Source organism: Corapipo altera, unplaced genomic scaffold (assembly GCF_003945725.1).
Source record: "Corapipo altera isolate COAL_440 unplaced genomic scaffold, ASM394572v1 61286, whole genome shotgun sequence".
Taxonomy (NCBI): domain Eukaryota; kingdom Metazoa; phylum Chordata; class Aves; order Passeriformes; family Pipridae; genus Corapipo; species Corapipo altera.
In genome coordinates, this window is record NW_020884907.1 from 6,072,176 (window position 1) to 6,092,289 (window position 20,114).

The following is a 20,114-nucleotide window of genomic DNA, read 5'->3' on the forward strand; positions in this document are numbered from 1 at the left end:
TTGAAGAGGCTTGGCTATTCACTGCATCCATCACCAACAGAAACATTTGGATACTATGCATTCCCTCCAGCTATCGGACTGCTGCTGCAGGAGGTGTAGCAGAAGAAGATGGCTTCTTTTCAGTTCTATTAAACTTCCTTTTTCTTCAAGTAAGAATCATTAAGAATATACTTTAAAGAAAGATGGAGAATTAAATATTATTTTTTCTTCTTTTTCCTTTTTTTTTTTTTTAAACTTCAAGCTGGTAAGTGATCATCTGTGCAGAAAAAGATATTAGAAGTTTGGCATCTCCCATCTACCACAACATATTGATTCCTTCTACAGAAGGCACTAAATACTGTCATAAAACAAGAAATGATCAGCAGAATGCAGAGTTTTAGCATGACACACAAAAATTCTACTAACTGGCACAGTTTCATAGTACAGTTTTCACTTACCTAAAATGGTGGTAATTATAGCAGCAATGGTTAGGACTTTTACAAGTATCACATATATACACAAATGTCAGAACATTGAGAAAACATGCAACATTTCAACAGCAACATCACTGAATCACACAATGCATAGAATTATTATTATTATTGTTATTATTATTATTATTAGGCAAGACAGTGAAATTTTTTTAACAAAACAAAAGATTTATCAAAAATCCACTTTCTTACAAACTGTTCTTAAAAAAACCCACAAGTTGTAAAGTCAGTGAGTGAGCATTAGCCTTAGAGGTTTAACTCTAAGAATGGATTGGTCACTATGGAAAATTCACATTGTTAGGTGGAAATTTGGTTATGTTTAAGCAAAATATGTTTTTCAACTGCTATTTTGAAAGAAACAGTGCTAATCTTGTCAATTTACAAAATGGCAGGAAATACATTCATGTTAATAGATTAGAAAGATTAAACATTGCATGCAGAGAAAGATAAAAGCCTTGCTTTAGCTGTTTCTCCTAGCACTGCTCACCATGAGACCAAGGGCTGTCATAGTAAAAATGCTTTTCAAAGTCAGAGTTAAACCCTGAAGACAATTAAAAAAAATGGAAATTATTTTCTAATTCCAGTGTAAAACAAAGTAGGATATTAAAGGATAAGGATTATGCCTGCCTTCTTTAACAAAAAAGACAAAAACTTCCATTGTGTTTACCAGGCTTTCCCACTGCCTTTCCACAACCTTTGTTGCATTTCGATATTCTGTAACTTCTTTTTCTTCAAGTCTGGAATATTTGGTCTACCCTGACAGGTCTCAAGACAATCCTGAGACAGATGGGTCACATGGACAAAAGCAAGCACTGACAACACAACAGTGTCTGAGGGATGTCCTTTCCTGCCTACCTCAGGAAAGCTTCTGTTTCAATGGGGCTAGTCCTATGCCTGGAGGGAAGTGCAATAATAGCCTGAGCTGGGTGGGAGCAGAGGGCACGGGATGCATTTCCCACAGCTCTCCGCAGAACTGGCACCAAATTCTCTCTGGCAGCAACACCACCCAGCCTGCCATAAATAGGTGCAAAATCAGGTTCTCACCACTTCCTCCCCTCACAGCTTTCAGATTCCTTTAAGATATTTTTGTCTGCACATTCTGAATGCTCTGGATACTTCTGCACCTGTATTTCCTGTCCATGCACCCAGCCTTGGGCAGAGGAACCTCATCTTTCAAGTTTCTCACAGAGAAAGCTCCTGAAGAAGGCAAAGCTTGCAAGATCTGAACCATAAGGTCCAGGTAGAAAACAAAGGTCTCCACAAAGCAATTTACACTGCAGTCATCATTCAGTGCACCTTCAGTCTCAGAGTCACTAGGATAATTTTCTCTCTACCAAAAGCAGTTCAAAGCTATTTACTATTGCCTTGCCTGCTATATCCACCACAGGAGATACTAAAGCAGTGTCTCCTGCACTGGCTTGTTTTCAGGCTGGAAATTTACATACAGTAAGTGTATTAAATGTGTGATAATAAAAGAGAATGAGGAATCCTGGCAGGAGCAATGCAGGGCAGACCAGGGACTACTTAGGGCTACACAAGACGCAGGCCAGCTGAGAACATGCTCTAATGGTAAGGAGGGCCATTTCAACAAGATTACAGCCTTCAGGGAGCAGATCAAATTCTAGGCATGAGGAATGTCAGAAAGCTGTCTTTGTTCACAAAAAAAAAAAAAAAGAAGGGCAGCTGAAGTGGCAAAGATAGTATCTGTAAAATTAATTTTAAGAGTTTTGTTTTCTGGTGTAGGAATAATACAATATTTTTGTCCTGAACATTTTGCATTTTCTTGATGTTTTTCCCTTCATTTGGCTGTTTTGTTATTTTCTTGACACTTATGGACTGTATAAAACAGTACTAATGAAAAAGAACTCATACATGGATTTCCAAAGCATTGTTTGAAAGAGCTAAACATCTCTTCTTATTCCCACTGAAACTTAATCCCACTGAATTTCAAAGATAGCACCTACCTCACCAGTATCTTAAATACTGTGAAAGAAACCTCTATTAATTACAAAAGATCAAATTGAAATCTGAAAAGGTATTGTTTTTTTTCAGATACTACTAACTGCTGTGTAGTGAATGCTGAGCACAAAGAATAAAAGATTAGCCAAAAGCATCCTAATCCCTTTGAAACAGTAAGTCCATTTCCAACACAGAGACAACAACTCATTTAGTGGCATTTGTAGAATAAAATAAAAATAATTTTGTCTGCATTACCAACTAACATTAACCAATTCAGTGAGAAAACAGAGGGAATAAATTAATTGCTTGAGACAGAGATCCACCAGTACATGTAATGAGAAAATTTTATACCAAACCAATCTTCCCCCCCATCAGAGTAGGTATTAAAGCTTTAGACATCACCACTGCTTCAAATATGTTCCAGTGAGTGGAGAGTGTCAAACTTTTCAATAAGCTCACAGGTGTGTCTAGACTGTGGGGCTTTATAGCATTTGTAAATGCCTCTCTGCTGCTTTCAGGAAGAGTCAAGGTGCTGGGGAACAATGTCAGCAGAGCTTCACGGGACATCAGCCAGAGAGCAGTGGGGAGGAACTGGCACAACCTGGTTTGCGTGAGTGAAGCTGGAAGCAGTGCAACCATGCAACTCACTGGAGGCTCAGAGAACCCCAGCTTGTCCTCAGAACGGCCACTCCCTTGCTGGCTGAAGTTATGCTTCTGTGAAAGAGGTGGATCACTGATTCCTGGGTGGTAGACTTCAAAAGCTGTTGAGGAGACACAGCGCAGCTTCACGTGTTTGTCACATGCTGTCCATGGGAAGGCATCATAATTTAGTTGTGCTTAGAGCCTTCCCCCTTCTTGGCTTGTAGATGCCCAGCTGACAGCGGTATCCTTGGTAAGCTGCCCCCGGGCTCTTTGTTTGGAGAATGGTGCAGTGACATTCATGCTGGCTCTGCACAGAGAAAATGGATGTGCTGGGAGACACCAGCTGATGATGCAGTACTGTCCCCAACCACCAAGGCATGACTCAGCACATGGCAACCATCACCAGAAAGTACAGTTCAAGTTTTGTGGCGAGAAATACAGCCATACTTTACGTTGGATGATGTCCTCTCTCCATGGCTTTTCAGCACTGAGTGCAGATTCAGTACACACAGGAAAGCACAGAAAGAAAAGAAAAAACACACCCTGCCCCAAAGAAGCCATCTCTTCATGCTGACATTTAGCAAAGAACCCTCATTAACAAGTGCAGACCCACTTCCTGCCATGTTTCATAGTGAACAGCTGAGTCCTTCTCTTCCCTAACTCAGAGGCATGAATTGGCTCATTTCAGAAAAATCAAATTATATTCCTATGCCCTCTAAGTTCTCTTCTTTAACACACATTCGTACTGCCTCTGAAGTTCAGGGAGTTGGACGGGCTCCAATGCCCTGTTGTCTGCACCATGTGAGTTGAATTTCTTTCCCTGACAGAGTGAGCCCAGAAGTTGAGTACTGTCGAGGATTCAGTTGTCTCAGTCCTATTTTAACGATGTCAGTGGAGGGCCAAACAGCACACAGATGTGGACCAGGTCCTCTACACAGGAGCAAATTTAATTTCATGTCATGACTTGAAAGTTCTTTCACATAAAGCAGAAGAGGGAAGGAGAGTGCAAGACATGCAAGCCTCCAGAGTGCCCACATGCAGTATCCCACAACCCCCACATACCCAACACGAGGTGGGCTACCCTGAGCACATTATCCCCAAAGCACAAGGTCACTTGACAGTCAGGGAGGGAGCTCTCAGCCAAGAGCTGCCTTGCACAAAGCTGTCACCCTGTCCCACAGTGCAGACACCAGGAAAGGGGAATATTAGAGGATCAGGGATGGTGGGAGGAGCAAGGATGTTGGGGATGAGGAAGACCAGTCAGTCAATTGTAGTCACTTGCAGCTTACTGTGAAGGAATGATCAGCCCAGGCACTGCACGTGCTAGTCAAGTTAGTCAGTGCACTTATGATGTACTCAGACATCGTGACAAGAAAGGGTAAATATGAGCTGGACCAGGAGGAAACCTACTGTAACCAGAATCATGGTGTCCTTTAAGGCTATTTCAGGCCTCAGGGCAGCCCAGGCTCTAGAGTGACACAACACCTGCTCTTTCTGATCCCCATCTTACCACCTCACATCGCTTGCACAAACAACAGGACAAGATCCGGTCACAAACATCTGAGACACTGACACACAACAGTACAACGCGGCTTGCATCTCATTCTCTACATAGCTGTCTAAGAGGGCAGCGATGCTGTAGCCTGAATAACAGTGCACAGTGGCTTTTAAAAACAAAATAGCTTGAAAGTGTTGATTTTTATGAAGGAGAACGTGCAACACGGACACTGATTTCATTGTTAGATTGTCCTCTATGCCAGTAGCCCTGATGCTGCTATCACAGAATTATTTGTACTGTGCAAATGAACAAAGTATGTGCTGTTATTTTACATATTCCTTGGAATTTAGTTTACAATGTAGTTCGTGACAGTATTTCATTCTCCTGCTCTTAAAAATACATTTTGTTGCATAAATACATTTTTTAAAATAAAACAGGCAGTTTGCAACACCCAGATATCAAAGATTTTAGTTCCAACTACCTGCATGAAGACATGTAATACTGTGCAAACCCACAATATCATAAATACATGCATGAGTGACTAATAAAACAGAGCTTAAGCCACTCAAAGTGCCACAGCTCTGTCCATCTACATGTGCAATCACGTGAACAGATCCAAATGGATGTATTGTGCACAGCTGCATCCAGATCAATCTGGTGACATCCATATATAATCCCCATGTTTGACTCTTGTTTTGGCGTCGTGAGAAGGCCACGTGGGAAAACCAGCACAAACACTGGTGCAGACTCCTTTGCACTGTGTGCAGGTCTCTGCTTTGGCACTTTGACTCTTTCTTAAGTTCAAGGCCAAATTTTGCTCTTGGTAGCACTAAGCAAATCTCCCAGAAGCTTGTAGATAGTTCACAAGGCATCAAATACATCTGTAAATAACTCAGAAGAGTCTCAGTCTGCATTATCCTTTTGATGGGTTTCCAATGGGATGCAGTAGCCGAGCTAGGCCGATGACTCTATGATGCCGGTAGGCAAACACCATCCTCTGTCTCCCCAACTGGCTTTGCATCTGTTTTTGACTTCCCCCTTTTTTTGCTGTGTTTCTGCTGGGCTACTGAATTGAAATCACTCCCTGAAGAGCTCTAACACCAGGTAAAATAAAGGTGAGTGGCACGAAAAAAAGAAAGGAAAAAGAAAGGAGAAAAGCAAGCCCCCTTTTGGAGCCAGCTGCCCCCAGCTTCAGGAAATCACAATCTTACAGCTGGGTAAAAGCTCAGCTTTTACTTCAGAGTATGATGTAGCCAGGAATGCAGCCAGCCACCTGCAGTGCTTCACTGCAGCCACCACACCCTACCACCATCTGCAGCCTGTGCTGGACAGGGACAGGACAGTGCTTTGCCAGTTGCCCTTGATTTCATGGTCAAAGGTACTCAGCATCAAGAGCCATGGTAGGAGACTCCAGTACTTCATTTAGGCAAAGGGGAATGCTGGTAAGAGTTGGCAGCAGCAGCTCCTGGCCATGTTGCTCTGTCTTAGCACCATGGAAGCTGCACACCATTGTCATGAGCTTGCAATTTGCTGCTGGAACAGGAACTCCAACTCAGTTGGAGTACTGGGAGATAATTACAAGCAACTGAGTTGTTCCCTGTCAGCTACAGGGACTCTTCTACAGGTATGAGACAAAACCATGAAAGTGGTTTAAATTCTAAATCTCCCTCCCAATGAGTTAACAACCTTTCAGGGCCTTAATACAAATGGTAATTAAATAAGCTGTGGTCACTCAATTCCTTGTAACTGTCCACAAATGAAGACTGAATATATGTTGCATTACATGTCCTTAAAAGCTAATACATTTATTTTTGGACTATAATACTACTTGAGTATCATATCCTGGCCATATATGTTTAACTTCTTTAACAAGCAGTCTATGTGGGGCTGCCCCATCCAAATCTGCCAGGCAATCTGCAATCAGCAGTAACCGTAAATTGGAATTACAAGACATACCACAAAGCAGGAAAAAATTCTCCTATAATCACAGAATCACAGAAAGGGTCAGGTTGGAAGAGACTACAGTGGGTCACCTGGTTCAACCTGCCTGCTCAAGCAGGGCCATCCTAGAGTACCTAGCACAGAATTGTGCCCAGATAGTTCTTGGGCATCTCCAGTGAGGGAGAGCCCACAACTTCTCTGGGCAATCTGTCCCAGTGTGTGGTCAGAGAGATACTCCAGTTCCTTAATCATCTTTGTTGTCCTCCATTGGACCTGCTCCAGGAGTACTGAGGAGCCCAGAACTGGACACAGCACTCCAGGTCAGGCCTCACCAGCGCTGAGCAGGGCAGGTGAATCACCTACCTCAACCTGCTGGCAATGCTCTTCCTATTACTCCCCAAGATACCACTGGCCTGTTTGGCCACAAGGACACACTGCTGGCTCATGGACACCTACATGTCCACCAGAACCCCCAGGTTCTTCTCCACAGAGCTGCTTTCCAGCAGGTCATCCCCCAGCCTGTGCTGGTGTGAGGGGTTATTCTTCCCCAGGTGAGGACCCTGCCTTTGCCTTGGTTGAAGTTCAGACAGTTCATCTCTGCCCATCTCTCCAGCCTGTTGAGATCCTTCAGAAGGGCTGCACAGTGAGGTCTCTCAGCACTCATTGATGTATTCCATCAGGGCCCACGGACTTTGGACGTCAAGTTTGATTAGGTGTTCTCTGACCCAATCCTCCTTGACTTCCAACATTCCTTTACCCTGGTGTCCTGGGTTAGAGATTCCTGAGGGCTGGTCTTGTCAGTCAGTGAAGACCAATACAAAGGTGGCGTTCAGTAACTTGTGTCCTCTGTTATCAAGGTGATCCCTCTATTTATTAATGAGCCCACATTATCCTTAGTTTTCCTTTTGTTTTTGATTTATTTGAAGAAGCCTTTCAAGTCATTGAAATCCTTGGCAAGATTTAATTCCAGTTGGGCCTTGGCCTTCCTTGTGATAATACCAAGACTATCACAATAAGCACAGATACGCCACAGTTTATCCCCCAAACAGACAAGCAAAGGCTGGTGATGTGCCCTCCTAAGTCAAGGGTATCAGAGACGTTGCCTCACCCAGTGCATGTGCTGGACATCAGCACAAACCATCCTAATACTCTGGTAATCAACAACTTCGGCAGCATGTGGAATTACAAAGTCATAGGAAGTGCTTCTTATGACCTTCCTGTTCAAAACTCAACAGTGCCAGCGTTCTTTCTTCTGAGGTCTGTGTTGGGGCTGAATTTCAGCGCTGATGTGAAGTAGCACTTCAAAGGTCTGCTTGTAGCATAGCCCATGCACAGCCTGTGATCTGCTCCTCGGAGTGAAGTGAGGCTGTTGGGCAGGGGAGGAGAGGTGGGAAGTGGAGATCTGCTGTTCCACCAAGGCCAGCTGATGCCCATCCCCATATTGCAGAACAGGAAAGGAAATGTAGGGAAGTGGGTCATATCCTGCAATAGCTGCCACTGGAAATGTTGAGATGAGTGCCAATGGGGGAGAAACAGAGACCAGACTTTCCTAGTGGCAGGCTCTGTGGTTGAACTCTCACCTGGCACCCCTAGAGAGCTCCTTGGCGTGGGATTTTCTGCACTCCAGTAAATATTAAGCAGCTGCATGAGTCCTCAGTGGAAAACAGCACAGAAATTCCACAGAGAGCAGCACAGGCCTTGCAAAACTATTTTTATCTGTATCACATTAAAAGCACTGCAAGGAAAGGCAAGGCAGTGCAAACAGCAATCAGATGTCTCACCTCATCTGGAAACTGGACAGTTGTCCTTCACCTTAAGCCTTTTTGTGCTTCTGTCTCCTTTACATACAAGTCAGAGTTGCCATGGTACTGAAAATCGTGGAGACAGCTTGCAGTCACTTCAATAGTGTCATAATTTGGTCTCAAATTCCAAAACCAAGCTATAAAATGATGGCTATATATGACTGACTGCTTGTGCCCACCAGTCCACTGCTTACCCAACAGCCCCGAGAGACAGTGACCAGTAAATGGGAGGCTGTAGAGCTGGGGGTTACACTGCCATGGCATGCCAAGACTCCAGGACAGCTGGCATATAGGAAGCCCAGACTTTGTACCAGCCCTGCTACATGTGGAGAACAAAGAGATAAGAGCCAGGTTGTGTCACCTGCACAAAGCTTCCTGGGAGGACAGATACTTATTATAGTGGAAATCTCTGCACTTAAGACTTTCCAGTGGCACATCTGCTACCTATTTCATCCCCAGATCAGACCTTCAGTAAGGCTTAAGTGAGGTGCAGACATTCTGCCACCTCCCTCACACACAGGAACATTTCATCCTAGCAACACAGAAAAGAGGTTTTAGGTGCCAGGTGGGTTATTTCTATTTGCTACTTTTGTTTCACCTTTTCTTTGGAATTAGTGATGATTAAAGTCATTGCACAGTTGCAGATCTAAAGAATATGAAGGATATGCAGGAATGTGAAGAAATAAAGACAAACAAACATAAAGAAACACAACAATTAAGAATCTCAAAACAAGAAAACCCCTCAGTAATAGTTTGATCCAACACCCAGGGAAAGTCAGCTGAGGCTGACGCTTTCATTGACTTCAGCAGGCAGATTACCCTAGCAGACTTGTCTAAAGCCTCATTATAGCCCTAGCACATCCTTGTGGAACTTAAACTTAAGCTTAATTACTTGAAAAGTACCATTCATAATTCTAAAGGTCAAGAATTATAATCATTCACTGAAATAGTGAATTTGTTAGTATTTTGTCCATTGGAGAAGAACAATCATATTGCAAAGTCAGATGCTGGAACAGCAGCATTCATTATTTCAAGGCTTTAAGGACCAAATTCTGCCTTCAGATTCACATGCACATTTTACATTGTCTGCAATGGAAATAGATGATGTGTAGCCAATTCAAATCTGTATTTCAGCTCTTAAAACTAACCAGCTTTTAAATTCTCTATAAAATTTTTTAATTCTGTAGAAATTATTGTCCCACTCTCTATTGTTTGGTGGATTTCAAATGATGGCTAAAGACATATTTGATGTGATTTTTCTGTACAGTTTGGGATAAGACTGAAGATTTTTCTGCACTGTTGCATTTCCCAGAATACTGAAAGACTGCTCTGAGTCAACAGATTTTATATTATCTACACACAGTGACAAAACACTAACAATCTATGCCTAGAGAGATAAAATTATGTGTATGACAGTGGTTTTGTCATTATACTTTTGCATATTGTTGAGAACAACACTTTTTAGTCTAAAAACCAGCAACATTTCTGATCCCAAAAAAATCAACAAAAACAAAAGTTAAAAATAGCTTTTAGCTGACTTCAGGATTTTTTTAGCACAAATGAGCCTCAGAAAACATAATAAAAAACAGACAAAAATGCTGTAAATGGTTTTGTGAACTTACATTGATGTATTTCTTATGTCTTGGTCTTGTTGATCAAGAATAAGCCAGCAGGTAAGAAGCAGCAGCCAGTGTAAAGTCTGTCTCCCCCACAGTGGGAGGCCATGTTAAAATACCAAGTTGAAAAAATGCTTTGAAACAGAATTGCTACGTAAGCCTCTCTGGGGATTTACACTCACTAATATATGTATGTTAAAAATGGTATTTTCAGAGGGTATTTTCAGTCTATCTTGTGTTGCCTGAGAACCATTTTTATCCTTTTAAAATCTGCATTTATATTAGAATCCATAAGTACCTTTCATTTTTGTATTAACACTATAAATACTATGTTAGTAATACTAAACTATTTCTGTTGACTTATTTGCAAAAAGAAAAATATATTATATATTTATATATTCTTATAAAGTGATTTAACACTGCAGAGAGGGTTATGGGGGGGAATAGTGTACAATCACAGTTGATGTGTATTATTGAGCACAAATTCAATGTTTGAAACAAAAAGGAAAAGAAAAAAGTGTTCAGGTCATATCCCTCTTTCAGGCCGTGTCAGATGAAGAGTCATAGGATGCTGACACTATGAAGTTGCCAGTATTGGAGTGGCTTGCCATGGACTGGGCCGCCTGCTGGCTCAAGTTATTGCAGATCAGCACCAGCTGGTTGCTCTGTGCTTCTGAGAGGGTGCTACAGCTCTGGTAGACACTGAAGTTGGTCTTCCGGCCAGGGATGTTGCCTTTCTCACACATCGTCTTTACCATCTTGGCAAGCTTGTTTTTCCCGAGGGCTTGGCAGTTGTACCAGTGAAGTGCGGCCAAGTTGACGACAGGTTTGATGGACAGGTAAAAAGGCGCATCCTCGTAGCGCATGGCCGGAGGGCGCCTCTGGGCATACTCCTTGTAGTCCTGCACGGGGCAGGTCTGGGGGGAGTGCTGTGTGGCATACACCCGGGAGTCTGTCCCGCCTCTCTTGCTCTTGGCACTGACGTCTCCGTTGTCTGGCCCCATCCACTCCAGGTACTCCAACCCAGTCTCTGTCACCCGCAGCCGGATGTCTCCCCACTTGAGGGTAGACCCGTGGAAACCCGTGCAGTGTCCAAAGGCCTTAGTGTTGTTTAGCCACACCAGGTTCAGCAGCCCCTCAGGATTGTACCGGCTCAATAAGCCTCTTTTGCGCAGGATAAGCTCATCAGCAAAGGTGAGCTTCATGGATTTGTGTGGCTTGTTTCCTTTTCCTTTACACCTCAGTTCTATCTGCTTTTGCTTTAGAGCTTCCTGGGACCTCTTGAACTCCTTATCCCTCGTAATACTGTATCCATACCTGTGCTCTTTGAGATACCGCTCCAGTCCACACTGATAGTTGGCCAGACTGTTTGGCTCATATTCAGACCCATCCTTTTGTCTGGCATCCACAAAGAAGGAAGCAAGGTAGGCATCAAGCTCTTTGCAGGGAATGACATAGATCTCACGGGTCTCAGAGGGGTACTTGGAGATGAGGAACTCTCGGAAATTGCGGAGAGCCGTCTGCGTGCTGCGAATGGTCTTCTCATTCTGCTCTCTGCTGAGCTCTGCTGCTCTCTCATCCTGGTCTGGAAGAAGAAGAATGGGACAGACAAAAGAAAGCAAAAGCAGTGAGTTTGTGTGATGTGCTTTTCCCCTAAACAAATCTCCTTAAAAAGGAAAAAAAATTGAAATCAATTTCACAAAGAGCACTGGAAAACATCTTTACATACCTGTCACATGTCTGAAAAGCCAACTTCAGTTACACAAATGATGTACTAGAGTATGATATAAAACTAAAGTGAGATCCTCATGACACTGGGAGACAGTTTTGTGCACGGAGATTTGTTGAAAACATTGGGATTACAGATACTCTGCTTTTTAGAACAAATGCAAGGCAGAAGGATTTTCTGTAGATACCAACGCTGTGTGCACGGCTCAGTCTCAGTAATAAACATATTCTGAATTGTTTCATTTGTGAAACCAGAGGTTGTACTGGTTTCATTTTGTTTTCTACAAAAAAATACTAAAGCATTGTATTTATGACAGTAATATTTATCTTTAATCAGGTACATTTTTAAAGAGCTAAATAAATATAGCCAGAAATGTACAGCACAAAATAATGCAGTACATCCTAACAAAGGTGTTGACAGGTTAAATTACTACAGAGCAATGTGCAATTTACAAATGGACAAGAATGAAAAAACATAGTTAATATGTTTACATCCGAAGGTATGGATCAAACACATGATTATATAGCCTCTCTGTGTAATCAAACTGTACCTTGACAGTGGAATTACAATTGTGACAATTTCTTTTCATTTTACAGAAAAATCAAATTCTGGAAACAGCTTGATATTGCTCTCTACGGCTATACTCAAAGATCCTTAGGCTATACTCAAAGATCCTTATAATCAATGGCATATCAAAACACAATATTCAGATGCTACCACTATGATAGCTGTTACTGGCAGCTGATTTTCTGGCTGATCATAAAATAACCATAAAAAGGAAAAGCCTTTAAGTATAAGTGATGTGTGTTCTTAAGGACTGTTTTCTTGGCATAAGGAAACTATCTGTTTGCACAAGGATGCAGCTTACAAGCACACAGGTGGAACTGTCACTCTGGATGTGATAAACTTTCGTGGTTTTAGAAAAGTAACAGCAAATGCAAAGAAGGAAAAATCCAGTTATTCTACTTAAAAAAGTAAGTTCTTTTTTGTTCTGTTTTGTTGCAAAACCCAAACATTTTGGTGTCCTGTTAACAGTGCCATAGTAACACTCACCAGGTGTTTCCCACCCAAGATACACACTGCAAAGCAGTATGAGACCAGGTTAAGTTCCCATTGCCTCTCTGTCATTCAGGCCAAGCTTATGTCAGGCCGTGTAGCAAACCCATGGCTTTGCACCAGGGCTCAGACACTTGCTCCTCCTCTTCGCTTCGAGCCTCTTAACAGAGGAGGAGGCAGCAGGGTAAGGAAAGCAGCCCATTCTCCCTCCCTAACCCACCTGCAGTGTTTCATGTGGTGCAGAAACATCGGTGCATGCTGGACAGCTTCTCCTCCCACCCATCTACACTAACTCTCAAGAAAGTTTATCCCATCACCTCCATACCACACCTGCAGAGAAAGGCATGGAGAGTGACTTGCCCTAGGTCTTCCCAGCAGAACAGAAATGGGTCCTGTGTCTTCACTGTAAAGCACCTGCCACACCCAGAGCACTCAGGGAAACCTGCTGAGAGGGGTCCTCAAATCCTCTGCAAAGCACAGAAAAGTAAGCGCCTGCAGATGAGGCCTTTGGGGGCTTCTGCAGACAAGAAAAAATGCTGCCACAGAGCACAGAGTTTGATCTGTGCTCCAGGGGGAAAAGAAAGGCCACCAGCCTGATTCAGAAACTCGTTTTAATACTGATGTCAGCATCAAAAAGACCTCCTAGTATCCTGCAGTGAAGTCTCATGCTTTAGGCAATGTACAGAATAGGTCCTTTTAGTACAGCTAGATGCAGGCTGGAAACAAAGAGACAACCCTCTTTAAAGCTCCAAAACAAACATTTACTCTAATATGTTGTTCACTGCACCCGCTACCACTTATTATAGAACTGTGTAAGTAATCAGTGCTTTGACTGACAGCCCACATGTTAAGTACTATTTCAATATAAACACCACATATAATGACTCAGTTTTATACATGTCATCAATCACTACTTCTTAGAGGATAGCCTGTCACAACACAGCAGTGACACCCAGTCAGTCATTTATGTTACAGCATCTTTCCTTAATCTGCAAAGGAAATTGCCCTATCTGCAGCTAACAGCTATAAAACCTAGGCTGAATTAAAGATCTCCCCAAGTTACATGAGTGAAACAGTACCCCAGAAACATTGTATTCCTGCAGTGCTGTGGTGTGGTGTTTGTTACTCCACAAGGCAGGTGGAAAATGCTAAAAAATAATGGGGTCAGCTTCTCATGCAGCTACATCAGGAGAGTTCTACCTCTACTTTGGCTCTGAATCCAGGTTGCAATGGTAGCAGTGGATTATTCTCTTCCTATGAGACCACTCAAGTATTGGTGATGTATCATAGCATGGCACAAATGCAGGGAGTTTCCAGCGTAACAGTTACCAGACATCTGCTTTGTCTCACTTTCCTGCATCTTGCTGAACAGAGACCAAAAGTTCTTTTGCAATGTTTTTTTTTAATGTGCTGTAGACCTGGTGGAAACTACTGAAAACACTGGTGAGGATCTACATTAGTTCCTTGACTACTGCAAACATAAACCTGTGGACCTCCACTGCTCACCATCAACCGTATCATCAACTCTTCAGTTTGCATGGGTTCCAAAACTGGGTAAAAGCATAAAAAACAAGTCACAAAGCCCTCCTCAATGCAAGGGAACACCTCTGTATTAGAAAGGCCTGAGCTGTAAACTGATAGGGGACAGGAAAACGGGGAGGTGTTATATATGCTTGCACCTTTCTTATAAATCTTCTGTAAGTGTCTGTTGCTAGGCTTTAGGAATACTCTCAGCTAGTAAGATGGTCAGAACCAACTAACCAAAAATAATTGTTGTCATTGATCCACCAAGACACACTATTCTTAATTCTTTTTCCTTGTCATAGTGCACCTTTTGGAGCTGGTAGTGCTGTTACCTGTTTTACAGACTACAGCAGAAACATGAAAAAATAAATTGACTTGGAGATGCATTTCCTGAGGTCCTGCCCCCTCAGCTCCATCACTGCACAAAGGACCACATCAGAGCGTCATTTCCAAGAAAATCAGAACGTGGCAGAAAAAGCCAGTATAACCCACCCTACTGTGGGATCCAGGGTAAACTTCCAACTTTGAATTTCAAAATGTGCCAAGTATTTAAGATGTTCCAGTTTAAACAAAGACAAACAGATAGTGACCTGGAGAGATTAAACAGACAACCCAGTGGGAGCCAAGTGTTCCAGGATAGCTCATAACCATCAGATGGTCTCTCCCACAGAGAAACAGCTGTTTTCTGATCTTTTCATAATCTGATCTTAATGCAGCCAAGATTTAATATTATCAGCAGAGTTATCAAACTCAGGGTTGTTTTATTCAGCTCGCACACATACATACACTTGGATTCCCTGAAAAGGACATATCTGTAATTATATATGGTGGGGAAAAGGCTCTTGCTTTCATGACAGACAGATGGAGATTATTAATGTTCAGAGAAAATTTGTAAGAATAGTGGGAGTCACAAACCTGAGTTATTATTGCAAACAGTCTTAAACTCTGTGAGTTGTAAGCACCGAGATTTCACAGACATACATTAAAAGTGAGGTGGGTTTTTTGGTGGTAATCACATCTCTAGCTAAAGTCTTCTCTACCAAATGTGTGTCCAGACTAGAAAAATGCTTCCGCAGCAGGCGTGCCTCCACCAAAATGCTTTCATTCAAGAGAAAAAGCCTAGTTAATCACACACAAAGCACTGCATATCTCCATATTACTACAGATACTTAGCTGGAGCTAAGTACTCCCCAGACTTTGCAGGTTGGCTGTTTCCCCTGTTCTGCAATTATTGGAAAGCAGCAGTAGCCAACCTCTGGGACATGGCCATATGCAGCCCACTAAAAAAGTTCAAGTAAACCACAGCCTGCTCCTACCTTTCTTTACTCCTGTCTCCTCCTGTTTCAAGAGACTGTCAGTAGGCAAACGACTCTCGAGTCTACAACCACAGTGAGCAGAGGTCACGCTGTTGTGCAAGGGAGGTCTGGTCAAGTCACAGAGGGGAAAAGCCGTGTGACCCTCTGACAAACGTGCCCTCCTGGAAGCAGTGCTACTGCTTCCCTGTCAGAACCAGCTGAATGCCACTGTCATACCATGGCATCCTTGAGCATCAGTACTCTTTCTTGCATGTAAAACCTAGAAAGCCAACAGCTGTTTATCACCATATCACAGGAATAACCCAGTGAAGGCCATTCTCCTGCCTTACTGCCAAAAGTGAGAGTGAGGGTAAGAGTAGAAGGTCTCCCCAGAAGAAGTGCCTCTAAGCATTTGTAGAAACACCATGAGATTGAGAGACAAGGAGAGCTAAACATTTGGAGAATGACATTTCTGGCACTTCTACTGTCTGGTACAGACTAACTTCCTTGGGGCAACTCCTGCACACATGCAGCAGTCACAGGCTTAAGTCACAAATATGCATGTTTTAATGTTATTATTTCAAACCCAGCAATAACCAATTCACTAGGAAGTCCTAAGGCCAAATAAAACACTTTCTGTGCCATAATAATTTTAAGCTTAAGCTTGATGAGTCAGAGACAAAAGAGGGGGGAAAACTCCGTGACTGGATGGACACTTTCATTAGTTTTTGACATCTAACAGCTTCAAAGCTCTGAAGGATAACAGGATCTAACCTTGCCAAATGCAGATTGCTGAAGTAGAAGAAAGTGTTTCTGTATTTTTCTTGAATTGCTCCCCTACCTATCTGATGTTGTTACTAAATTCTTTAAATTGTTTAACAGTTAAATTTCCCTGTTTCCACTACATTAAATCAAACTCTGTGTAGTTTAACATTTTCAAAAAAGGCTTTCATCAGCATGTAAAATCTGTAGTATGAGAAAAATTTATTTATTAATATCCACTTGGGAAAATTTTATGGGTTTCAACAAAAAAAATTACACTTCTATTCAGCTGACCTCCTCCAAAAAAATTATCAGCAAAGTGTTTTATTACTCTAAAATTAAAAAGCTTTATATCTGTTAGAGAAAAAAAAGACACAGATTGCAAGCAAATGAGCATGGGAATATTCATTCATCGGTCTCCATGAAGTTGAGTCACTAGAACAATTCAGTCACCTGTATATTTTTTTGCAAGGTATACAATGGTCTGACAAGTGGATGCTCTCTCAGATATTAGCGCTGGTTTCCAGTTTGCATTCACTTTCACTACTTTCCTCCTACAACAGCTTGAAAAGATATGAGATGCAATTTGGCTGCTGGCAAAGCCAACAGTAAAATACACATTTATTGGGACTACTGCATGATCCTCACGTGTCAGGAAATTTGTAGCTATGACAAGCAAATAAGAATTTATCTCCTCCTATGAAGACTGATTGGATCACCCTTTTTAGGTAGTGTATACTGGAAATCACCAATGAACAGCACAAAACAGCAGCGCTCTTGGGACTTTGATTTCTACAAGGCTTCCTTCCTTCTCCACCTGACTGTACACGAGCCATTGCAGCACAAAGATTCTAAAAATGCATTTTCTAAATAAAAAAATGTTTTCATTTGTTCAAAGTATGATTTCTACTTCATCTAGTTGTCTGGTTTTGGTTTCATCAGGGAGAGGGAAAAGAGAAGTGCTGAATGCCATCTTTACCTCGCATTTGACTTCTTCCACTGAACACTTACAGTGGCATCTCTGGGGTATGAGGCCACGCAATTTCCTATCTCCTTTCACAGTTGCTCTGAGATGCACTACCATAAATTGCTGCAATGCAAAATGGGATTTATTTCCTCTGTGCCTCAACTGTGGGATATTTACCCAGATTCCATCTCCATTTGTCAGGAACAAATACACCAACTCCAGCTCTCCCAGGCTTGCCCAACACTGCGGCATTGCACAGCAGGACACTACAGCTGTTCCCTGGGGCACACTATGGAGAACAGCAAAAACAAAAGGTATTTTGCAAGAGTACAGAAGAAATTCATATATCTGGTACTTAGGTGATACACAGGCAAAATATACTCACCTCACAGTTGGACTGGAGTCTGTCATTTTAGCTGCCCTGTTCCAGGTCAGCCACCTGGATTATAACCTAGCCGGCAACCACCTTCAGGTCTACCTGCCCTGCCTCATCCCTCTCTTATGTCCATAGCTATTACCTTTAAAGGAGGGTTATAAAAACAAATTATTTGGACCTTTATATAATTGACATTCAGGGACTCAACTCTTCATAGAGGTGGAGGATATAAAAGTCGTGCTTAGAGTTTTCAATACTGCAAACCCAAAAATATTAGAAAACTTTAAAAAAATGTAAACCCCCATGTGCTTCAAAATAACTGACTAAACTTTCTTCAACAATGTTTACTTCTAAAACATAATTGCTATTTTTTCGGAGCTCAAGTTAAATAAATCAGATAGTTTGGTGAAATTGAAGTGCTGCTGGAGCTCGTAAGTGGCAAAACGTTACCCAGAATGTGAAGCTAATGTCAGCTTTATGTGGAGCATGCATCTTTGCATTCAGCCATATAATGTTCTAATAGGTTCCATACAATTCATGGCTAACACCATTAGAAAACTCAAAGTACTGGTTTCAGTTTAAGACTAAAGAAAAGAGACTTTTTTGCCAATTATTTTCTTCAGGTTACATATTTAACTCTAGAAAATAAAATTCTTTTTTTTTATCCAGGAATTTTTAGCAATATAGAGAAATGTTGCCCTTTCAAAGTATGTTAGTTACTTTCATGCTCTGTGGCAGAAGGAATTCAAGGAATGATTGTGATTGCCTAACCTACCCTCTGAACTGGAAGCTGGATGATGCATGGCAGAAGGGATGCACTTGTTTTCCAAAAGGACTTGGCACCACTCCAGAAAATGTTGTATACACATCCTCAGCAGAGTATCAGTTTTTCTTCCAAATAAGTTTCCAATCCAAAAAGCATATTAAAAGTGCATTCTGGACTGGAGTCCTTGTATCTAAGTATATGCTTCTGTAGTAGTGTAGCAATAAACTGGACTAAGTCATTATATGTTTTGAAGGTGGAAGAGGGGTACAACTGAACAACATTCATGTGCATGCAATGACTTGATTCATAAGCTGCTAAGAGAAAATAACAAGAAGAAAAAACAAAAATGCGGAGAGAAAAAACCCATAAAGATCTGAGACACACCTCCTTTGTTGAACTAAGCTTATAATTTAAAAATTATACAGATTTTCATGGCAAAGCCCCATGTCTTACATAACCAAGCTAAGTGCTTAAATTTTCAGAAAGGTGTTCACCTTTACTCATCCAGAGAAACTCGGATTTGTGGATGTGTATACAGATCTCAGAACACTGATTGCTCAGCCAGCAATTTAACTAGGGGGCTGGTTTGCACAAAATAACAAGTATAAATTTATATGGCATTTTGGAAAATTAGGCACAGTGGAATTTTGTGCCTCTCTGCAAGCCCTGTGGAAGAAGAATGAGAAACTGGGCCCAAGCATGCATCCCCTTACAGTTTAGTCTTCTCTAAGGAGAATGTAAATGTAGAACACGTAAAACATTCCACCCCACATCACCAGAGGCTTAGCATGTTCTCAGCTACAGCCTATACCACCAGTTTTAATGTCATTGCATGTAAGAAATAACTTTAATAAGCGTATTTGAGAAAGCAAGGCAAGAGATCTTGAACGGATGAGCCAGGGCTATGAAGTTTGCTGGCTTTTGATTCACTTTAGACAGCAGCTGAGCAGCAGAGCTGGGAAATAGGGAGAGAAATAAAGATGTGGGGGAGAGAAGAGAAAATAAGAACAAAGGATGTGAAAAAAAACATAACACTGAAGAGAGAGATTAAAACCAGATGAGGTTCGTCATCATCTGAAATTTAATTTATATCAGTGTTTCAAATGAGGCAGTCTAACTGGGGCAGCAAGCAGAGAAACAAAGAAAAGGAGAATGTAATAAATATTTTATTACATTAATCATAATAAGCTGCACTTTAAGTCTTGGCCAAAGAGTATCCTTAAATCAAGCTGAGAATATGAGCAGACTCAAGAGCATGAGGACCACATGACTGTAATTAACATAATAAATCATGCTGTGAACTTTCTACACAGGCTGACAGTACTTGGTTGATATATTGCTTATTAGAGACTGCAGACATTTTTTTCTCTATTTTATTAAAGTGTCATTGGTAGTGAATCAAAAGCTACCCTTCTCTGTTCTGGCTGAACTATCTATTGCAGGTGTAAGAGCATCTGTTGACAGCTCGTGCCATTTACTTCTGGGAACAGATTGCAGCACACACATCCCAGAGAACTGCATTTCAGTATATTTTCTCTCATCCCCATCTTTAATTTAGCAAAGTACTCCAACTGACTTGTTACTGACCTTGCAGTTTTATTTCTGAAATTCTCTGTTGGTGATTTTGCCCAGCTAGACCTTTCCTTTCACTACATAATCTCCAGTCAGAGTGAAGTGGCTATGAAGGGCACAAACTCTATGAAGAGTTCAC

General features: G+C 41.7%; 1 protein-coding gene across 2 annotated transcripts in view; it reads right to left on the reverse strand.

The window, feature by feature from the left end:
- Positions 1 to 220: 220 nt before the first annotated feature.
- KIAA1958 (KIAA1958 ortholog) overlaps positions 221 to 20,114 on the reverse strand; it is a 58,349-nt gene continuing 38,455 nt past the window's right edge. Inside the window, exons 3-4 of one of the 2 annotated variants that reach the window (XR_003529162.1) lie at positions 9,935 to 11,513; positions 221 to 3,378 (exon numbers count right to left, since the gene is read on the reverse strand). Coding sequence is in view for 1 of the 2 variants with exons in the window: in XM_027652449.1 (XP_027508250.1) it covers positions 10,468 to 11,513 (1,046 nt within the window). In the remaining variant the exon portion in view is untranslated. Of the gene's footprint in view, positions 3,379 to 5,616; positions 11,514 to 20,114 lie in introns of those variants that run through there. The other variant, XM_027652449.1, reaches the window with a different exon arrangement.